This window comes from Helianthus annuus, chromosome 11 (genome assembly GCF_002127325.2).
Source record: "Helianthus annuus cultivar XRQ/B chromosome 11, HanXRQr2.0-SUNRISE, whole genome shotgun sequence".
NCBI classification, from domain to species: domain Eukaryota; kingdom Viridiplantae; phylum Streptophyta; class Magnoliopsida; order Asterales; family Asteraceae; genus Helianthus; species Helianthus annuus.
The window spans coordinates 170568501-170591247 of record NC_035443.2 but is presented as its reverse complement, the minus strand read 5'-3'; the positions used below and the strand labels follow the sequence as shown (position 1 = coordinate 170591247).

General features: G+C 37.6%; 2 protein-coding genes and 1 long non-coding RNA gene across 6 annotated transcripts; 2 read left to right on the top strand and 1 right to left on the bottom strand.

The window, feature by feature from the left end:
* Window positions 1-518: 518 nt before the first annotated feature.
* On the bottom strand, window positions 519-4433 carry LOC110911255 (amidophosphoribosyltransferase, chloroplastic). 3 transcript variants are annotated; one of them, XM_022155857.2, is made up of 5 exons: window positions 1460-4433; window positions 1185-1352; window positions 968-1070; window positions 784-880; window positions 519-723 (listed from the first exon to the last, which is right to left on the bottom strand). In XM_022155857.2, exon 1 carries the CDS (start codon window positions 4376-4378, stop codon window positions 2810-2812), a length of 1569 nt encoding a protein of 522 aa, XP_022011549.2. In that variant the 5' UTR covers window positions 4379-4433; the 3' UTR covers window positions 519-723; window positions 784-880; window positions 968-1070; window positions 1185-1352; window positions 1460-2809. The 3 variants fall into 3 exon arrangements, with proteins under 3 accessions (XP_022011549.2, XP_022011533.1, XP_022011539.1); XM_022155841.2 differs by lacking the exons at window positions 519-723; window positions 784-880; window positions 968-1070 and having other exon boundaries at window positions 1189-2550; window positions 2674-4433; XM_022155847.2 differs by lacking the exons at window positions 519-723; window positions 784-880; window positions 968-1070 and having other exon boundaries at window positions 1189-1352; window positions 2674-4433.
* Window positions 4434-9522: 5089 nt separating this feature from the next.
* Window positions 9523-10519, top strand: LOC118484141. Its single transcript, XM_035980070.1, has 3 exons — window positions 9523-9836; window positions 9920-10109; window positions 10205-10519. Exons 1-3 carry the CDS (start codon window positions 9801-9803, stop codon window positions 10330-10332), a joined length of 354 nt encoding a protein of 117 aa, XP_035835963.1. The 5' UTR covers window positions 9523-9800; the 3' UTR covers window positions 10333-10519.
* A 951-nt stretch (window positions 10520-11470) lies between these two features.
* LOC110911263 lies at window positions 11471-17116 on the top strand. 2 transcript variants are annotated; one of them, XR_002576916.2, is made up of 7 exons: window positions 11471-11809; window positions 12169-12264; window positions 12375-12452; window positions 12551-12696; window positions 12840-12973; window positions 14939-15015; window positions 15098-17116. It is a non-coding gene; the product is annotated as an uncharacterized LOC110911263 (long non-coding RNA). The 2 variants fall into 2 exon arrangements; XR_002576915.2 differs by having other exon boundaries at window positions 11473-11809; window positions 12375-12465.
* The last annotated feature ends 5631 nt before the right edge of the window (window positions 17117-22747 follow it).

Genomic DNA, 22747 nt, shown 5'->3' with positions numbered 1-22747 from the left:
CTAATATGACTCAAAACTCCTAATACCTAGGAATTTGATATGTACCAATCGAATTGATAGATAGATAATCCGTTGAGTGAATCAAACTCAAAAGAAATTAGCAAGAAGCAAGAGTAGCAATTTAGAGAGAATATTAGACTTTCATAATTTCATTCATAAAACTCAACCCAACTACAAACGAAAATTATAAATAGTGACAAAGCTCAAACTACCCACTACTCCTTAATCCATGTTCTACTAAAATAGTGCAGAAATTACTAACCACTTTGACTTAGACTCTTTCTTAACTAGTAAAACAAAATAACTAGTAAAACAAATATTATACAAAATTAAATAATGCAAATCCCGTAAAGTAAAGCTTCTGAGCTTCTGATGCATATCATTGTCACCCAAGGAAATGAGCACATAAAAGAATTTAAACAAGCAAATAAATCAAAATACTTGAACTAATAAAAGTAATAAAGAAATATATATATATATATACACTTAGGGTTCACCCCTTTAATTTTCTTCCTTCCTTCAAACTGACCCAATCACAGATGATGATTAAAAAAAGTACTTTGTAGTGTTACAATAATACAACTAGTATGATACCACCACCGCGCGTTGCGGCGAAAAAATCACAGGTCAACGACTCTGTGTGTCTAGTAGTAAAAAAAAAAACGTTCTGTCATATATCGGGGCCCAACTGCAATCCTGACTTTCTGTCATAGGTACCGCGTTCTGTAAAAAAAACGTAATTTTAGAACTTCAATTAAAACAAAGTCGAAGTTGAAAAATTACCTTCATCCAGGTTGAACATACTCCTTTGTGGATACGACCTGCTGGTGTTTTCTCATAAACTAATGCACAAGTAACATGAATCCTATTCGGTGCCATCCTGTAATACGGACGTGTATCGATATCAAAACGTTCTTAAACTTCAATTTTAGATTCAATCAGTTTTTGAATGAGACGATTTACATACCTTGGGGAGGAAGAAATAGAGTAATATCTGGGCTGTAAACGTGGGGCAACAGATGCAAAGAAAACACCAAGTGGAGGCTTGGCTGATGGAAAAGCTTCCATAACTTCAAGAAGGAACACAACCCAAATCGACCAATTCATATATGGATGGGTCAAAATTGTCACTTATACTTGAAAAGCATAGAAATTGAAATTTAAGCATCCGAAAGAAAGCGTACCTTTTTGGGAGAACTTAAAACATCAGCACATCATCAGCTTTAGCAATAGAGGTTCCACTGTCCAATCCGGTAAGTGAAAGCGCGGCTGCGGCGGTGTCGGCAATGAAGTCCCAACGGTTGAGTGCGGAAGCTCTGATGGTGTTAAAGGTCCGGTGAGGCTGTTGGAAGCTTCGAGAATGTGAAAAAGTAGCAGGATGAGAATGATTGAATAGAGAATTTAGGAGAGATGGTGTAACGGAATTGGAAGAATCAGGTAAGAGCTTAGCAGCAGTCACCATTTTCGTTATCCGAACGCTTTCACTCTCACAGTTCCTCCGTATTGTTCCACGTCTTCTTATCCATAACCAGGAAACGATCTTTGAAGACTCATAAGAGTTGAAATGTGTTTGTTTGATATAATATAACAAAAGGGGATGTAGCTCAGATGGTAGAGCGCTCGCTTAGCATGCGAGAGGTACGGGGAATCGATACCCCCAGTGGCGAAGCTTGACCCGAATGACGGGGGGTCGAAAACGTATATACCAAAAAAATTCTATAGAACCGGGGGGTCGAAAACGTATATACCCAAAAATTTCTATACGAAAACTACATATATAACACTACTGAGCGAAAAGTTCGGGGGGTCGGGCGCCCCCCTCCCGCCCCTTCTAGACTTCGCCTCTGGATACCCGCATCTCCATGAAAGTTACTTTTTCCACAATTTAAATGGATTTAAATTGAGTAGTCACCTCCATTTAAATTGAGTAGTCTATTTTTTATCAAACACATCTATGTATTGATCTTACATTGCTTAAATTCCTCACGTAATGGATAAAGTAATATGAGAACATAAGGAACAATTTAAGAGTGAGTAAATACTAGCAAATTAAGGAATGTAGTGTAGCAAAGCAAGTACAGATTCAAATACGTGTCTTCTTTCGGATAGTGCACAGATGTTTCTTAATGTATATCTCAATGCCTTTTTGTTTTCTATCTAAATCAAGCTTTGTCCCTGGCCCAGATGGTAGAATAGTTACTGTCTGGACTTTGGACCGTCATTGGCCCGGCCAATGGAGTATGTTTTCTCTGAGCCAGCGTTGGTCTTACTAGTGGACAAGGTAAGTTAATTTACTGTGATGTGCTAGGTTAATTTATTCAATGGAGTTCTTAGTATATAAAGTAACCTCTTTTGACATACAAGAAGTTGGCAACAACGCTCAGTGGTTACGTACATGGAAAGGTAAGGATGAATACATTGCTGATGGGACAAACGACTGCAGGTTAGCCACCAAAATCCTCCATCTGTCCATAGGGACCTCCTATATGCTTTGTTTCTAGAGTTTGTTTGGTTCCATTGGTAAGTTGGTCAGGGTAAACTCATTGGTAGCTACTTAAAAATATACAACAAACATGAGAAAAAAATTAAAAACAAAAAAACAAAAAGACTCCAAATCCATATTAAGAAAACATAAAAAAAATAAGTTAGTTTAAGAAAATTCAAAGTTCTTACCCAACAAAAAAAAGGTCAATCTTTCCGGCAAAACTGGCACTTCACCATCTTGTTCTTCATAATTCACACTCAAATCCTTCTCTTTTTGTTCTTTTGATCTTAAAGCCTACCCCCATCAATCAAATCGAAAACTCGCTTAACGATCCAACTCGGGGTAGTTCCCTGAGAAACATGCGTAGCAAAAGTTAGGCGAATCGCCCGCCAACATCTTCTTTAAGCTATCGATCTTCAAAAACGCAAGCGAATCACACCCAATGAATTCCCGAATCTCCTCAACACTCATCCTATTCGATATCAACTCTTCTGGGCTCGGCGTATCAACCCCATAGTAACAAGAAGCGATGATAGGCGGGCTTGCGATCCTCATATGCACCTCTTTCGCTCCGGCTTCTTTCAACAACCGAACTATCTTGGAACTCGTTGTTCCTCGGACAATCGAATCGTCAACCACCACGACCCGTTTTCCCTCCAAAACGGCCCGAACCGGCGACAACTTTAACTTAACCCCAAAATCCCGAATCTGCTGCGAGGGCTCGATAAACGTCCTCCCGACATAATGCGACCGAATCAAACCCTGTTGAAACGGTACACCCGCCTTATTTGCATACCCGATTGCTGCGACCACCCCAGAATCCGGGACGGCGATCACCACATCGCAATCCACCGGAGACTCGGTAGCCAAAATTTCCCCAAACTTCCGCCTCGACTCGTACACCGACTTCCCAAAAACAACCGAATTCGGCAACGAAAAGTAAATGTGCTCGAAAACACACGATTTCGGCTCCGGGTGTGGTACCAAACACGTAGATTGAACACCATCTTTGTCTACGATCAAAAGCTCGCCAGGTTCCACTTCTCGCTCGTAAGTCGCCTCGACTAGATCGAGCGCGCACGTCTCCGACGCGAACACTATGGCGCCATTGCTTCGTCTACCCATAACTAACGGCCTAAACCCAAAAGGATCCCTAACAGCAACTAACTTATCTTCGGTTAAAAACACCAACGAATAAGCCCCTTTAAGCTTCTTACAAGCTTCAATAACTCTTATAAGAAACGGCCTTTCTTGAGATACAGCAATTAAATGTAAGACTACTTCAGTATCCGAACTAGTAGCAAAAATAGATCCATTTTTTTCAAATTCTGCCCTTAGGGTTTGATAGTTTACCAAATTGCCATTATGGGCGACGGCGACACGGCCGAAGCGGTAGCCGGCAACGAAGGGTTGCACGTTCTTGAGCATGGACTGTCCGGCAGTGGAGTATCTGACGTGGCCGATGGCGTTGTTGCCGGTTAGTTCATCCAGTTTTGATTGGTTAAAGACTTCGGAGACGAGGCCCATGCCGGTGACGGATTTGAGGACGCCGTCTGGTGTGGCGGTGACGATTCCGGCGCCTTCTTGACCGCGGTGTTGGAGTGCGTGGAGAGCTAGGTAGCAGATACGTGAGGCCTCCGGGTCGTTGTAGATACCCACCACGCCGCACTCTTCACGGGGCTTGTCATCGTATTCATCTGGGTATGATTCGGAGATCGGGTTTTTAGCAGAAACCGATGAAAAACTTTGGTGGGTGAGAGTGACGGATGTGGTGGTGGTTTTGGTTAGTAGTGGTTTGAAGAGGGGGTTTTTAAGGTAGGTGTTGGAACATGTTTTGTCGGCTAAGAGGGAGGGGGCGGTGGTGGGAATGGGAATCTGAGTGGCGGCGGACATCCTCGTACGTAAGGAGAAGAAGGGATACTCGTGTTGGTGGTGGACTATGAATCAATTAGGTTTTTATAGTTTTGGAATAATTGTTTTTCTTAACGTAAAAAAATATTTCATTACTATATATTGGAATGTTAATTACGGTTGTGCCATTCACCGCTGCTCTGCCTCAAATCCACTACCTTAGCCAAATTCAAGTCTACGTATCTCAAAAGGATTGAAGTTCCGATGCGTTTATGATAGATAACAACGTCGTTGTTTGGCATCTGAGTTCGATTCATTCTCCATTCACCAGTAATTTCATGTACATTTTATGACTATCAACTCCTCTTGCACGCTAAGGTTACGAATTTAATTATTGCTTGGTTTCTGTTTTTTTTTTCCTTGTGGGTTTCTTTGTTCCAAATCCATGTTAAGTCTATGAATTTAAGGGGTTTTAGGATTAATTAGACATTGATGATTGCATCTTAATTGACATTGATATCAAATTTATTTATTAGCTTTATTTGGAGGAACAACGGATTCTATCTTCTGAGTCTTTTGGGCTTGTATAGTTTGATTTATTATACAGGGAATTGTTTTTGTCAAAAATTACCGAAGAAATTAAGTGATCAGATTAGTTAAGTGAGGTAGTGTGCTAAGAGAATGTGTTCAAAAATGTGTTAATTAAGTGGTTTGCAAAAACAGTTTCAGGATACGGCTCAGGATATTGAGTTGTATCTATGATCAAACAATGAGCAAAAAAGGTAAAAGGTGACACGGGATATACGAGGAAAGCCCTTGATCAATCTAGATCGTCGGCACAAAACCTCGGGAGCTGACAATCGCAGCTGCCTTGTTCTTCTTATTGCTTTAAACGTCAGGATACAGTGCAGGATATTGATCAGATCACTAAGTATTACAATGTTTGTTGTGAAAGTGAAAGTTGCGAGAGAGAAAAGTGTGAGAGCAGTGAGTGTTTGTGTTGTATCCTATTCGATCTGATTTATCATCTATTTATAGCTAATAAACGAAAACAAAATCTCCTATAAGTATGGGATGCCTTCGAATATTCTTTATTAGCCGTTGGAGACCAAGTAAAGCGGGTTCAACGTCCTTCTTCGAACAACTTAGAGCGAGTCTTCCGGAGAAAAGGTCCTTATGAACGTTACAAGCTTGGACTCCTATTCCTGCACATAACCCGTTAGTGATCCTCAGGATACCATTCAGGATGTTACCAATATCCTGAACGCGTAACCCGGGGTATGAACACATATCATATAATCAATATATAGCTTAAAATATTGACCAGGATATAGGCTCGGAATTTCACCCATGACAGGAACATAGCTTGAACTAGTTGAATGATCAAATGCAATTTGTATTGAATGCTAAGCAACCCTAATCAAATAACCAATATTCTATTTATTTAAACAAATATTTTATAACTGAAATTTAGGTTGTGCAGTGTCGTTCATTGCCTTGAATATCAATAAACATATAAGAGTTATTATACTGCTTAGATTTTGGGATTTGACCTATGATGAGTGATTTTTCTATGTTGAAACTGAAATCATATCATATGCCATATGGTGCATAATTTCCTTCACTTGATTCGAAGTCAGTATGATTAGGGGGATTTTGAACTTGGGGGTTAGGAGTGTCATCGTTTGTATTGAGTTTTTGGTCAAACATAGTATTAGAGTATCTGTTCATGGTTGCATTGTATATTGGTGTTAAAGTTGTTAATGTAATTTGACCAAGTGTTTACATCTGGAATATGTTTCCATTATATGTTTCAGACAGAGTTTCCTACTGGTACAAAATTAGACAAGCTAATGTAGTGGGAAATGCGAACTGGGAATATGAAGTTTATGGTCTCGTGGTGAACTTAGCATATAGTATTTCTACAAAAGGAATATATATTATCAAGAGCATAACACGTTTCTTTTAAAGTTTATGGATCTATTTAATAATTGGCAAATTGGATTTAAATAATCCCAACTTGCTCAATTTGGCCGATAATAATCCCAACTCAGTTATTGGCCGATAATAATCCGAACTGGTCCACTTTTGGCCGATAATAGTCCGCTGTTAAAAATAGCTTAACGGAGTTAAGCTTTTTTCCGAATTACAAACCGATGTTTTATGGATTTTGATCAGAACGAGGGTACGAGTTGATTGATATAAAATTTACCTCGAAATACTGCCCCAAACGACGAAAACGGTGCTTCAATCCGGATTTTAAACTTCCAATTAACAAAAATCAAGTCGTTTGAAGCACCGTTTCAAGGTAAGTTTTACAAAAATCGAATCGTATACTCGTTCTGATCAAAATCCATAAAACATCAGTTTGTAATTCGGAAAAAAGCTTAACTCCGTTAAGCTATTTTTAACGGCGGACTATTATCGGCCAAAAGTGGACCAGTTCGGATTATTATCAGCCAATAACTGAGTTGGGATTATTATCGGCCAAATTAAGCAAGTTGGGATTATTTAACTCCAATTTGCCTTAATAATTAGATACCAACATCACTAGTTATTTTCTTTTTACTCTGCTTAACCTTTTTATGGAACGCTTGCTCCCACACGAAGCAATGCTTTATCTTGACGTGATCGCTAAATATACAGATAAAAATCGAGTTGGTTCTATTTTCCGGATTTTTGTCGAGTAAGTTCAGTTTTCATTACATGAGTGTTGGATCTGACTATGGGCTAAACTACTTCAGTTTTGAGACGGGTCATTTTTAGCTGTATGTCAAAACGACCAGTCGAGTTGGATAGGTTGGGTTGGGTTGGGTAATCATTTACTCATTTTATTGTTAAGTTCACTTTTCATTACAAGATTGTTGGATCTGGCAATGGGTGAAACAACCTCTATTTTGAGACAAGTCATTTTTCTAGTCAAGTTGGATTGACTTGGGTTGTCATTTAATCATTTTATTGTTCAGTTGAGATAAGTTACCATCTAAAACAATTGAATTGTTAGTGATTGGGTCGAAATTGTTACCTCTACTTACATAACAAAAAACTATCTAAATGTGACAAACTCAATTAAACTTTTTGTAATCCAAGCTTTATGTTTTAGCTATGGTTTTGTAAAAAGCATCAGAAAACACTTAAAAGGATGGTTACTTGTTGTACCTTTTGTGACTTAATAGAAACCAAATACCTGTCGCACCGCGGCGGGTAATTCTCTAGTAGATGAAGATCGATCGGATAAAATCGAAGTCGCCGGAAGCCTAAAAAGGTCCTGATTCGTTCATCGTCAACCTGTGTTTCCTTTAGCTTTGATATTAGATAACGGCCGTGAAACAATTCGGAGTGTTTGCAGGGTAGCAACAACAGTAACATCGTGTAATTGTTGTTACCCTAATTAGCCTTTTGAATCCTGTTTAGTTTATTTTAGGTATTGTTTTTTTATGATTATGAACTGTAATAATGGAGTTAATTACCTTTCATTAATGTGCACGAGACTAGAAAAGAGGGAGGATGATGGATAATGAAGTAACTGGTTTATTTCCTCAATGTGAAAATATGAAGTCAGACTCGCTGCCAAACAATGTTCAAAAGGTTTATGATTCTCATTTTGTGTATGTTTGATTATCATATGCAAACAATGCATATATTCTACTGTCATAGATTTAACCATAAGGGATTGAATGTCCCCTCTTTTAAAGAGACTGCTATGACCAAATTAGAAATTGTTACAATGGTTTATATGGAGTATTGTTTTACTTAAACACCACCCGTATCATCTATGTAAACTTAAAATATAACAATTATGAACATACTAATAAGATGAATGTGAAATAGCTTGAATACATAGATATATTATAATATTGTGATTTATTTCATGTGCCACTAAAATATGGTATTAGAATTTTTAAGACCCTTCACCGAATTTGTAGATTGATTCAGATGTACAACTTTTTAATTGCTAAAGTATGATGAAATACCCATGGTGTAGCTAAGGAGTTCTAGATCAATTGGTTTAGGAGGAGATAACCCCATGACCTTCCAATGTGGAGGTCACAGGTTAAAGTCTCACTTGATAAAATTTGCTTACAATTTGTTTCAGGTGGGCCAGGGGTTTTACCATAGTGGACCTTCAGGTGGTGGGTTTCCTCTAGAATGGTGGCGGATCTAGTCACCAACGCTGTCTACGTACGTAGGGCCGGCGTGGGTGGCTTTTCGCTAATGGGTTTGCCCGGGTGGCTGGTTTTGTATAGTATTTGTTGGTCGTTAAAAAAATACACATGTAGTAATGACAGTTATTTAGGTAATCCATTGAATTTGGTGCAGTTTTTGTTAAATATACGGTATAGGAATCAGACATTTCAATATTTTTAAACAAAAAAGAGGGCAAGAAATATGTTTTATTAAATGCAACTGTTAAGCTTTCTATGGTTTATAGAATTCAAGGCATATGTCCCTTTGTTTGATAGGTTGGGAGGAAGAATTGTCGGTCTTCTATTTACATCTAACCAACAATCATAAAACAATGAAAAAATAATGTACAAAGTACTATATTATGAATTATAGGAGTTTACTAAAAGAAATAGTTTTCTTTATTTCAATGTAATTGGTATATTCTGTTTGCATCTTAATTGCAACGACACTCATGGAGATGTTGGCCTTTTTGTACTTCTTCTTTTGACTGCCATTAGCTGCTACAGAAACAGCACATGTATGCCTTCTGTTTTTTTCTTTTTCGCGGCTGCAATGAATATTTATGCAATTGTACTCCTTAGGTGCTGAGTATTATGGCAGCATCGAAACGTGAAAGCCTTTAACTGAGTAAACACTTTATTCTTTAAAGTTGTAGAGGAGTTCAAGGAAGTTTCGTATGAATGGCACCACATGGAGTAGCTGGTGCACTTTGACAGTTCGTGTTGATGTACTTTAGTTTGTTTGCTGTATGGTGTTGAATTATGACATGCTGATGTATTTAGTCCTCTAGGCATCTTGCTTGGGTCTGGAAATTTGATAAAGAACTAAAAGTGTTTTGTTTGGTTGTTCCAAAAAAAAAATCTGATTATATTTACTTCATTTATTAGGTTTAGATATCTAAATGCACCTAAGCATTTATGTGTTATGTTGCAAGTATATTAGTTAATTCTCTACCCTTTTGTCATTTCTCAATATATGCAGGCTTTGCGACTATCAGACCTAGATTTCAACCAAAAGCAAGTATTTTTTTTGGTCATGTATGCGATAGCGATTGACGTGGTAACGTACGCTATAGCGATTGACGTTATGGTTGCGGTATTGTGACCAACCCAGCTACTTATGAGAGCATTTTTTGTCACCCCAAAGTGTGTAAGTGACTGTTTGATATTGTAATTTGTAGTTTAATAATTGATTTAATTAATTCAACTTATTTGGTTGTTGATTTGAGCAATAACTTTATTGGTCTAAAATGCTATGAAGGAGACTCACTTTGAAAATGAAAGAGAATGTAACCAAGTTCCATCGAGAAATGGTCAGTCATTTATTTTTTTATATTGATAAGTTGACTCATATAGATCGACTATTCATCATCCTATATGTATTGTTTTTGTTCAGAAACAAAGGCTGAATACCAAATGTGAAAAGGAAATAGCGGAAATTGTTGCTGAAATAAGGCTCAAGTATTCAGCTAACCATGTAGAAGCATTTGCAGCTTATAACTCAAAAAAAATGGAACTTGAGACCAATACCAATAGTGTAATCTTGAACAGACTATTGGCCGAAGCTTTCAGATGTAGTGTTCAAGGTATTATATGAAAAAATGATATATAAATAAAAAAAAAATTGTATATTGTTTTCGCTTCGTCAGTTTTAATAGAATATTGTTTTCATTCTTTTTAGACTCTCGGGCTGAAATAATGAAGCAACTGCCTAGGTTATTGGTTTCACCTTCTGTGAGGATTTTCCATGGTCAGTCTTCAGGAATCCAGCAGCCACTTCAACCACCATCGTCACGACCGCCTCTTTAGATAGTTCACCAACCAGCAGCTCTGTTCTCAACCATACCGAGCAGGCTATGACCACTACCTGCTCTCTTGCATTAGCTACTCTACTGATGTCACTCTTCCGATCAACCAATTGAGGCTCCTCTATAATTTCGCAGTACGCAACCCACAGGGCACCACTACTGCTCTATGCCACAAACAAAAGTAACTCTCGACCGTTTATAGAAAACCTGGCAACTGAAACTTGAAATTTGTTTTTTTTTTTTTTTTTTTTTTTTTGTGGGGGGGACTCCGGCACCTAGGAATACAGTTGGGAATTGAATAATGTTTCATGAATGACTTCGTCCACAAAGTGGGGTTCGGCCCTATATTCCGGCCCTACGATTGTTCATTTTTCAACCTGAACCATTCCAAAACTTTCATTGGTTTGGATTCACGGTTAGTTTTTCAAAAAAAAAAAATTCAGTCAGTCGGTTTAGGAGCTTTCTAACCGTATCGAACGGTTTGGTTTGGCGGTTTATACTTGAGTTGAAACCGGTTGAGAAATAACCGAACGAGAGCGTATAATTTTAGGCCAGGTGAATTATACACACGATTGAATGTTGCTTAAAAATACAATATGAGGAGCCGAACTTTTAAGTTTTCACTCTTGAATGTTATTGCTTCATTTAGTTTGATTGTATATACTATTTTGTTATAAAGTTCTAATTAGCTCAAACTATAAAAGAAAACCAAGCCAAATCATTAGTAACTGTATGGTTCGGTTACAATTTGATTTTTGTTTACAATGGTCAAAAATTGTTACTAACATTCTCGACTTGATCTAAAAACCGTCAAAACTGAATTGTTAACGCAATCCTTTGAGAAACGAGGTGGTGTATTCGATTCTAGCTTGCCAGCGGTTATTATATTCTTTTGCCACTTGTTTTTTGTCTGTGGGCAGACTATGATTGGATAGTGGATACTTTATTAGGCCCAACGGTCGTTTCGTAGCCCACATGTGCAACTGATCCGTTCGTTGTTTATTTCATTTGTTCTACTTATTTGGAGTAAATTATGTATTACTATATCCCCAATTATATATATATATATATATATATATATATATATATGGAACCCATTAAGTCTAACCACCATCCAAGTCAATATCCACCGTTGGATCATGCTGAGATTATTAAATCTCAGCCACTTAAACTCACAAAAATAACCGCTTACATAGCGGTTCAGTGCGATTATCTACGGTTTTCTTAGCTGATGGTTATTTCCACCTTTTCCTCCATGATCTCCTCAACTCAACTCAACTTAATCCTCCTACAAACTTGGGTAGTGGTATCAATTTGAGGAGCATTGTTATATAAAGTAGACGCCACATACAGAAATTCTTATTTTCAATTGAATCATTCTTGAAGAATAAAAGAAATCCTCCTCGCTGCTCTTTCATGGTGTTCTTGGTAACCAAACATATTTGTTCAGAGGAGTGGTCCACCTTGATAGTCATAAGGTACCTATTCCCTGTTTTCTTTCTTAAACTTTACATTCTTATCTGGTCATTGTGGAACCAGGAGATCAATTAGTCATCTCTATATAAGGATTTGCTAACATCCACGGAGTCCAATCCAGTTAGTTCTATCTTTTGCTTTATGATTTAGGGTTTCTTTCTTGTATATCTTTCATAGGAATATACACACAGACTCACAGAGGAATTCGATTAGTTCCACAAAGTGGTTTTCTATTTCAATTTGGTTGTTGGTGTTGATTGGCTGAATATCTTTTCAAATGCTCTATAATTTTTTTTTTTTTTTTTTTTTTCAAATGCTCTATAATTGATATTGAAACTTTGTTGTTGTGTTTCATGAGCAGATTGTAGTCAAGATTGATGGATCTAACAGCCTCCAAATCTTCCACCTTCCCATGTTTTCTCCATATTAGTCGCTATATTAGTGACCCATATTCCAGGTGAATCTGTTGACCAATTCACCACCACTGGATAAAAAACAAGAACCGAAGCGAATTCATTGCTAATCATTTGACTTTTTTTATATTTAACTGACCATCTTTCATTGCAGTTTGGGAACTGTTTAGATGGCTCATGGACAGGTTATCAGTAGACACCAATGCTGCACATGAAGGCAACACTACAGCTGGTGAACTAAGATGGTTCTATATTCTTGATTCATTATGTAATCTTCTAATGGAACCAAAGGACATGATTATGGACCAACCAATTTTTTAAATTTTGTAGGAAATTGGCAGCTTGCATTATGCAAATGGCCCAGTTGGTACCCTGAGTTTGTACTTTTTTGCGGTGCTTGACACACGGAGTAATTTGTTTTGGATTTCTTATGATATCCGAAGCTACGTGAAAGGATTGGTCACAAGAAATGAAGAGTAGTGTTTTATTATGAATTTATTTTTCACTTTACAAAGCTTTACATATATGAGATTAATCGTATTTACTAATTGTTGATCATATCTTAAAATCTTTTACAAGTAATTTTGGTAATGATTAATTTGCTGATGGTTTTTTATAGGTATATATGATTGTGTAACACTGGCTAGCCTTCAACATATACAACCCTAACACATGGTTCAACATTTAAATCATATCCAAAGATTCGATGCAGATGTAGGATGTTTTATGTGTTGTTGAAATAATTGGCAGAAGGTTAGATTTTAGATAATAATTTCTCTCTTCAGCGTTTCTCAATTTAAAAATTATGTTTAATATCTTGTATTTTACTTGATTTATGCAAGTTCGGGCCATATTTTAACATGCGCTATATAGTTGTATAGACCTACAAACTCAGCTTCAAGCTGCAAAGTGCATGTCTTATAAAATAGTGGTCACAAAGTAGGTTGGTCGAGTGGGTTGGTAATTGGTCAGGTCAGAATATGTACTCTGGTACGGTTTGAAATAGGCCGAGTCGGACTGGGTTGACCTACACACTCTTTGTCGAAAATTTTCTCTTCTTCTTATGAATAATTAGTCAAATATGGTTACAAATTTATATTATTTTGATAAAACATTGTTTTTTTGAATAAAATATATTAGGTCTTTTATAAAACCTACTTCAAATATGTGTTAATTGTTATTGCAAAACAATGTTATGATAAGTAATTTCAATGCATCAACAGTGCATTAGATACTCTTGCTGAATAGAGTTTAGTGTCCTTTATGTCATTTTATTTCATCTTTTTGAAGAAATTAATCTATTGTTTATAATGAGACAAGTTAGAAGTGTGAGACCCATGTCCTTAAGAGAAATGGCAAATTTGTTCAACAGCTTGGGTTTGTTCTGGACTGGTAAGTTATTCATAATATTATTATATTTTGTGTAACAACATTTTCTGCCTAAAATATAATTATACAAGTTTGTTTGACTTTTAAAGTCAAAGCTTGTCTAAAACTTGGGCATTTTCTCTTGCTGATTAGAACTGAACTGATCCAGTTGGCAGAATGCAACTCCGCATGACATTTCCATTAAGGCCCAGCACTAACGTTTAAGAATGTTTTTAGTTTTGAGTTTCATACCAATAAGATTATGCATATATGAGGTAGCAGGTTGGGGTGGGGAGTGGACCAACGTAAGTATAACATTTGTTTATACAAGTTTTCGGTTTTTTCATCAACTTTTGGACATTTTAGCTTGATATAACTTATTTCTAGGAAGTTGTTGCATCGTATTGGTTTATGCAATATGGATAGGTCGTTAAGTTGATTGTATACCACGTACTCTAATTGTTGTGCCTGTTGTATGAATTGCCAAGATTTGCAACCCATTATTGATGTTGTACAAGAAGGTGTGTGTGTGTGTGTGTGTGTATACACAATTTTGGTACACATGAAAATTTGACTTTTGACATTGCTTTGACTTGCTGATCGTTGACCGATTGATTTGCCGGTTTGACTTTTAGAACTCCATTAATTTGCATGATTGATTTATTTCATTGTAGTATTTTTTTATTAATTTGCATAAACTTAGCACTTCCTAATTCAGTAGTTATGGATTTCAATGTTGATAGCCACTGCAAATTCAATATGCTTTGCATGATATATATTTTTTTTTTTTTTTGTAAACTTGAACTTGCATTGAACTCACAAAGATTTTTTTGATGCATACGGATGCAACTCAGATTTTCTTTTTAAATGCCCGTCCACCGAACGGGTATTAAACTAGTTCTTTTTGATTCACTGTATTAGTCATTTTGTTCAAAATTTTAAAGCAGGTTGTTTAATTTATGTCAATAATACATAGAATGTGTTGTTTGTAAATCTCTATTTTATAATATTATGTACAGTGAAGTGATTCACTGCTTTGTCAAGTCTTATAAAATATATTTTTAAATTAAATTCAGAATATACTTCAAAAGATATTTTATAGAGATGGTTTCAAGCGAGTTGGATAATAAATCAAATAGATGAACCACTTCTTCAAGAGGTTTTTGCAAGTACTGGTCGTGTTGAAGGCTGCAAACTCATAAGAAAAGAGAAGGCGTCCATATGTTTAAAACTACATTGAAAAGTGAAAAGTTTTGGTCATCTTTATGCATTATCTATTTCAAAGATGGCACCGTGCCATATGTTGAGTTATTACACAGTTATATATCTTTTTGTTTATCATCTGTGCAGTCGTCTTATGAATTCATTCACTACTTTGATCGTACATCCGCTGCACTTGCTATATTATCTCTAAATGGGAGGCATTTGTAAGTGTTTTCACAATTTTACTAGAGCTATTTGCTCTTCTCCTATCTAATATCACCACTTCTTATCAATGTTTTTTTTCAGGTTTGGTCAACCTGTTAAAGTCAACCGGGCAATTGCCAGTGGGCAAAGGGGGACACATCAGGTAGGTTTTATTAGGGGTCTCAATCGTGCCAGGTTGATGGGTTAGCGGGTTGAAATGTGCAACCCGAACCTGACCCATATTATTATTCATGTCAAAGATTTTGACCCTAACCTGCACACATATAAATTCTTATCAACACGAACACGACCCGTTTAATCTGTAATGAGTCATACATGTTGATTTATAAGCGGGTCATCGATAACATTTCTAATGGTGAATGCGAGTGTTATAAGTAAATAATAGTGTGCCAAAACTAACATTATTATCACTAACCATATAAAATAGAACGGAAAAAACAAAAACAAAAATATAAAAGTTTTTTTTTCTAAATAGTTAAACGGGTTAACGGGTCAACCCGTTTTTATACGACGCAACCCGAAACCGACCCGTTTTTAATAGGGGTCAACCCAAACCCGATGCGTCTTTTAAACGGGTCGTGTTAGTCAACCCGAACCTTTTTTTTCGTGTTGGGTTCGGTTCGGGTTTCGAGTCATGTCAAGAATTGCCATCCTTAGGTTTTATGTGGTGCTTATAGTTTGTTTGGTTACTTTGTGTAACTATCATCAGGTGTTACTATTTTTATATTAATTCAATCTCAATGGCATTTATACTTTTGATTATGCCATACTTGGTTTAAAAAGGTGCGCCTCGGGTGCGCGCTAGGTTATTAGAGAAACACCCTAGGTTCTGAAGGTGGCACTTCTTGGACAACTGGATAAAAACCGGTAAGAAGTGAGGGTGCAGAGGATATTGTTATGTAAAAGAGATGAGAGAGATGCAATTTTTTTTTTGTACACTTCGTTGTAAATATCGTGAGACGTTGCTTTATGTACAACTAAAGTTGTAGCCTTCACATATCGTTTACATATTAGACGCGTTCATCAAGTAAACCAATCCCTCCATCCTTTCGGTCATTTTTACATACAAGCCTCTAAGCCCTTAAGCTGACCCACATGTGACTAAAGATACACACATATTTTGCTCATATTCATATTTTAAATCCATACTCTCAGTTTCTTTTGTTTTCACATAGTTGATAAATCTAAGTCTACATTAAAAAAGTCACATTGATTAATATAAGAAACTGGGTGATTTTTGTGAAGAAATTTAGCTATTACTAAACATAGGGATGAGCTCGGTATCAACCCGTACCGAACTGGTAATGAAAATACGGGTACCAAAGAACCTTAAAAAGTGTACCGGTACCGAAAATACACGGTACGGTTTGGTACCATGCTGAACCGGTACCGAAAATAGTTCGGTACGGGAGATTCGGTAGCAGTATCGGTTCCGGTTGTTCGGTACCCGATACCCTCTGCTTATCCCTAATTAAACATGTATATTTTTTGAAACCTCACTTTGGAACAAGATACTTTCTCATTAATTAACCAGAGTGAAAGTTCAAATTTTTGACAAATATTAGGCATGAAGTTCAAATTTTAGAAACCTAAAGGAAGAAATGCCATGAATTGTAACCAATTGAAAGTGTACATTTGTATTGTTGAATTCAACCTATTATATGTTGAATCTTTTTATTTGCAATGATTGAAAATGTACAATTGGAGGATGTAGATTGTAGCTTGCATGGGTGCGTGCACCGGTATGTTATTTCAATTATTGGATAATGGTTTAAAATTTTGTTTTGTAATTCACAGATTATATTGGCATATGTATTATGTAATGACTATTGTAAAATATCGAATTCTTTACTTGAGATTTTAAATCACATGATTGTGAGGCTCATGATGTGGTGGTTTTTCGTAGGCTTGAACATGTCATCAGTGGAGAAATGGTTAGGTGTTCCATATGATACAACCTTTTTTTTTCGTTTAGTAATGAGATTTACAATGCAGTGATGGAAAATATCATAAGAAACCTTAAATTCGACTTCCGAAGGTTTTGGAAGATGGTGTTAAAGTGCTTATATATGGTGGAGAAGATGCCTTTCTTTGCTGCCAGCTTGGTAAGATTTTTTGATGTTGAATTTTAAAATTAACATAGATGATATTTTGGTCAATTCAACTATTTAGTGTCCCTTATGTATCTGTCATGGGCTAGAGTAGATATGTAATTGGGGAGAGGGAATATTACATTTGCTTTTGATATAAATGGTAGTATATCCTACTTAATTTGCTTAATGTCAGTATTATTTTTTCCCCTAGCAAACTGTTTATTACCTGGTAGATTTTGTTTGTGTAAGTTTCCCACTGTACTGTATGTGTGTCTTTCTAAAGCATTTGGTACAAGATGTTTATGCCTATCCCTGTTCTTTCACGTTATTGTGTTAATGGGAGATATTCTACTATGGCTGTTTGTGCATTTCTTGAATTTGGGAGTTGTTGTGTTTGCACAAGATTTTATTGCCCGCCTATCCAATGTTCTCCCTCATGTTTGTGCGTAGTGGGTTGTCGTTGTGAGTGGTCTTATGTTGTAGCTATTATTACGTGTTGATGTCATCGTGTAAGTATTTGTGGGCTGCATTTCCTTTCTATATTGTAAGTAAATATCGAGCTTGATCAATGTCTTAAGATTAAGTCTTTGCTAAGAAACCGAACTAAAAATTTGTGGTGGAGAAGGGAAAGAGGATAATTTAGATGTTCAAAGTGTTATTTAGGCTAATAGATGGTTAAACTTAACTGTCATGCTTTATTTCATTTTAGAATTAGTGTATATATATATATATATAGGGTAGGGATATGGTAAAAAATGTCTAAAATGTGAGAAGGGTAAGAAGTGTTTTAAACCATTGGATATTTGATCTAATGGTTGAGATCAATAGGGTATAAAATGTAAATTGTGTTTTAATTAGAAGGACCTTATATAACTGTTAGGGCTGGATTTTTACTATGAATGATCCTTATACATGATCCTAACCAGTGATCCTTATTTCTTTGGCAGGCAGTGATCCTCAGCCGGACCTCAGGATCAGGATCACGGGACATTGAGGTGATCCTAGTACTAACGGTCATTTTCGATTACTACAATATTATTTTGCAGGAATATCTAGCAGGATATGCCCTACATATTATGATCCAGGGACGCGCTTTTACAAATATGGCAAGAGCTGAATTGAAGATGAACGTTGTGCCGGATATGGAAACATGGCTTGATCTAAGGGCAGCAATTTAGGCTAGATTATCTTTATTTCTAAAGGGGTAATGAGCTGATTAGTGGTCTATCTACCTAAAATAAGTTACCTACACATGTATAAATACCCATCTTCCTCATTCGGAAGAACACACACAACATACGACACAACTCTCAACACTTAGACACTCAGTGATCCTTGTACTCAGCTCATTATCATCCGAAGTTGTAACTACATTTTTGTTATATTGAAGTTGGTGATCGGTAGTTGCCATCACCCGAGGTTTTTTATGCCGGAGATCATACATTGATCAAGGGCTTTTTCCTCGTATAAATCATTGTGTCTTTGCATATTCATCACAAAAGTGATCCTTTACTTTTATAGCTAACCAAGCATCATACCCCGTTTACATAAAGTTTGGTTACATTATCCTTGTGTGATTTTTGACCAAAACAGTTTGGCGCCCACCGTGGGGCAATTGGTGCTTCATTCATAAAGAAAATCTTTTGTTCAAAATCATTTCAAAGAGTTACATGGCTTCATCATTGAAGAACACTTCCACGGCGATGTCTGCAGTCACCTCAGCACAAACCACTCTACCTCCTCCACCGGCAGGATCCCAGAGAAATGCTGAGAAGAGACCAACCCCTTCTTTCTCTAAACCTCCATCTTCTTCTGCTATGAATTCTTCTGTTCCCAGTACTAGTGATGTGTTTGCTTTAATTTTGCAGATGAAGGATCGTATGCAGCGGCAGGATGAAACTAATGACAGGATCCTCAGGGAGATTGGAGATCTCAAAAGACAAAAGAAAGCGGCAGAGGATCATTCCCCACTGATGCCAAAATCCTTGAGTTTTGAGACTCCAATGGTCACCTCTCAGCCATCAGGGATCCCAGACGTACAGATCACAGGGGAGACGAGAGGATTACATCTCAAGTCAGCAGCAATGACTCAGACATCGGGCTCGTATTTTCAGCCAACAGGATCCTATCCTCAGTATATGGGATCCTTCATGAATCCGGGAGCCTATCCGGGGGCACAGCAGTTTCAAGGATCCTACTTTATTCCAGGATCGTTCCAGGGCCAAGGATCCTCCTTTGTTCCAGGATCATCCCAGGTTCAAGGATCCTCCTTCGTTCCAGGATCATCCCAGATACCAGGATCCTTACAGCTGCCAGGATCCCTAAAAAGTTTGCAAGCAGGGAATCTAGATGTCCATCAAGGGGACTTCATTCCAATGCAGACCATTGCTTCCACTGGTCCCTCCGTTATTCCAGAATCCCAGCAATACGGATTCCCTAACTTGAACCCAATGGGAGGTAACACTTTAAATAATTATCCTACCACTAACCATGGATTCATGCAGGATACAGGTACCAATCACGCTATGGCCAGGGAATTACAGAAACTAAAGGACATGATCTCAAGTGTTCCAGGGGTAGTCAAGCCTATCCCAGAGATTGCAGATGGAAGCCACAAGGTATCACGCTTTGCACCACCAATTTGTGATGCAGAGGTGCCCAAAAGGTTCCATATCCCTACCATGAAGCTGTATGATGGCACGACGGATCCAGAGGAGCATATAGCACAATACAGGGAAAGGATGGAAATCAATCCTATCCCAGAAAAGTTAAAGGAAGCATGCCTATGTAAAGGATTTGGATCCACTCTAACTGGATCAGCTCTTAAGTGGCTGCTAAGTCTTCCCCCTTACTCTATTACTTCATTTGCTAATTTAGTTAATTTATTCAATAACCAATTCTCTTGTAGTAGAAAATTTGAAAAATTAACTAGTGATTTGTACAGGATAACTCAAAATAATAACGAATCATTAAGGGATTATATAACTAAATTTAGTAAAGAATCCTTGGATATTCCCAACTTGGATATGGCTACGGCTGTTGAAGCCTTCAAAATGGGACTTCTTAAGGATTCATTATTCTATGATGATCTTGTTATGACACCTTGCAGGAATTTAGATGAAGTAAGAACTCGAGCACTCAGGTTTATCCGGCTAGAGGATGACAAGAGGATCCAGGAGAGACAAGTAGGATCCTCAAAACAAGATAAGCAAGGATCCTCCTTCAAAAACAACAAGCTCAAATCCTACCATAGAAACGAGAACAAGAATGTGCATGCTGTCGACCAAGAAGAGGATGATGAAGAATATCCTCCAATCTCAGAATATTGTTTTTCCGTTGACAATCACGAACTAATCCTTGCAATGCAGAATCTAGGTGAAAAGGCTAGGTGGCCCAGGAAGAATGATAAACCATCCGGGACTAAAGACAAGTCCAAATGGTGTGCATACCATGAGGATTTCGGCCATCTAACTGAAGATTGCATAGCCTTAAGAAAAGAAATTGGATACCTACTAAGCAAGGGGCATCTAAAGGAATTGTTGGGAAGAAAAAAGCAAAGGACCCAGGATCCTTATCGATGGAGGGAGCTCAGTGAACATAATCCAGCTTGATGTCTTGAAGAAGATGGGAATCCCAGAATCAGACATCACACCAAGATCCTCCGTGCTTGTAGGATTCAGTGGAGAAACGAAGAAAACTCTGGGGGACATCAAACTCCCAATCTATGTGGAAGGATTACATAATTATCAGAAATTTTGTGTTATTGACTGTTTATCTTGTTGCAACGTTATCCTTGGCAGGCCTTGGATACATGACATGAAAGCAGTTCCATCTACCTACCATCAATGTGTAAAGCTCCCTAGCCCATGGGGGATAATCAAGATCGACAGCGATCAGCAAGAGGCTAAGGATTGCTATACCTCATCCATGAAGCCAACCTCGAAGCCAAGGGAGCAATAGCAATTACAGTATCCTCCGAGGAACGTCTTGGAGGCAAGGGAACAAGATGTAGATGAAATCCTCTTGGATCCTAGTGATCCTGAATCAAAAATCTATATCGGATCAGGGATCCTTGGCAAAATGAAAGAAGACATGATATCCTTCCTCAAAAGAAGAAAATCCACCTTTGCTTGGAAACATGAAGATATGACAGGTATATCTAAGGATATTATTACTCACAAACTTGGCATTGACAGGTCTATCAAGCCAATCCATCAAAAAAGGAGGAAGTTTGCACCAGAAAGGAATGCCATTATCCAAGAAGAAGTAGAGAGACTACTTCGAGCAGGTATGATCAGAGAGGTAAAGTATCCTAAATGGTTAGCCAATGTGGTTGTTGTCCAAAAGAAAAACGGAAAGTGGAGGGTATGTGTCGATTTCACCGATTTGAATAAGGCATGTCCCAAGGATCCTTTCCCATTACCCCACATTGACTCCATGGTGGATGCAACAGCGGGGCATGAACTGTTAACTTTTATGGATGCATCATCTGGATTCCAACAAATCCAGATGGAACCATCTGACCAAGAGGATACAGCTTTTATGACCCCAACCGGTTTATATTGTTATATTGCCATGCCTTTTGGACTAAGAAATGCAGGTGCAACCTATCAAAGGCTGGTAAATATGATGTTCAAAGATCAAATTGGAAAAACTATGGAGGTGTACATAGATGATATGGTGGTCAAGTCAAAGAAAGCTGAGGATCACCTAAGGGACATGGAAGAAGCATTCGATATCCTTGATAGTTACAACATGAAACTTAATCCTTCAAAATGCCATTTTGGTGTTAAGGCAGGAAAGTTCTTAGGATACATGGTAACCCAGAGGGGCATTGAAGCAAGCCCGGAACAAATCAAAGCATTAATAAATATCAAGTCTCCTGCCAATGCCAAGGATGTTCAAAGACTAACAGGCAGGATAGCAGCTTTGAACAGGTTCATATCGAAATCCTCAGAAAAGTGCAAAGAATTCTACGATATCCTAAGGAAGAATAAGAAGTTCGAATGGACTGAGAAGCATGAAAATGCTTTACAAGCCCTAAAAGAGTATATGTCCTCAGCACCAGCATTAGCAAAACCGGAAAAAGGAGATGTGTTATCCTTATATCTGGCGGTATCCTCAACCGCTGTAAGTGCTGTCCTTGTTAAGGATCACGAAGGTACACAATATCCTATCTACTATGTAAGTAAAAGTCTACTTGATGCCGAATCCAGGTACTCACACCTCGAAAAACTCATCCTTGCATTAATCATGGCATCCACGAAGTTAAGGCATTATTTTGAAACTCATACTATTATTGTTAAAACTAATTTTCCAATTAAGAATGTCCTCAGGAAACCGGATATGTCAGGGAGAATGGCTAAGTGGGCAGTGAAGCTTAGTGCCCATGATATAAGATACGAACCAAGAACAGCCATTAAATCTCAAGCACTAGCTGACTTTGTGGCTGATTTCAGTAGTGATCTACAAAAGGAAGCAGAATTGGAGGTCCAGCAGCTGGATGAGACCAAGGATCCTTGGATCCTACACACTGACGGATCCTCAAACATCAAAGGCACAGGGCTAGGGATCCTACTAAAATCGCCACAGGGGGACATAATACCCCACTCTATAGCTTGTGAGTTCCAGGCAACTA

Coding starts and splice junctions, on each gene's coding strand:
- LOC110911255 (XM_022155857.2), bottom strand. CDS start 4,378: ATGTCCGCCGCCACTCAGATTCCCATTCCCACCACCGCCCCCTCCCTC.
- LOC118484141 (XM_035980070.1), top strand. CDS start 9,801: ATGAAAGAGAATGTAACCAAGTTCCATCGAGAAATG. Junction 9,837..9,919: donor CCAAGTTCCATCGAGAAATG/GTCAGTCATTTA, acceptor GTTTTTGTTCAG/AAACAAAGGCTGAATACCAA. Junction 10,110..10,204: donor TTTCAGATGTAGTGTTCAAG/GTATTATATGAA, acceptor CATTCTTTTTAG/ACTCTCGGGCTGAAATAATG.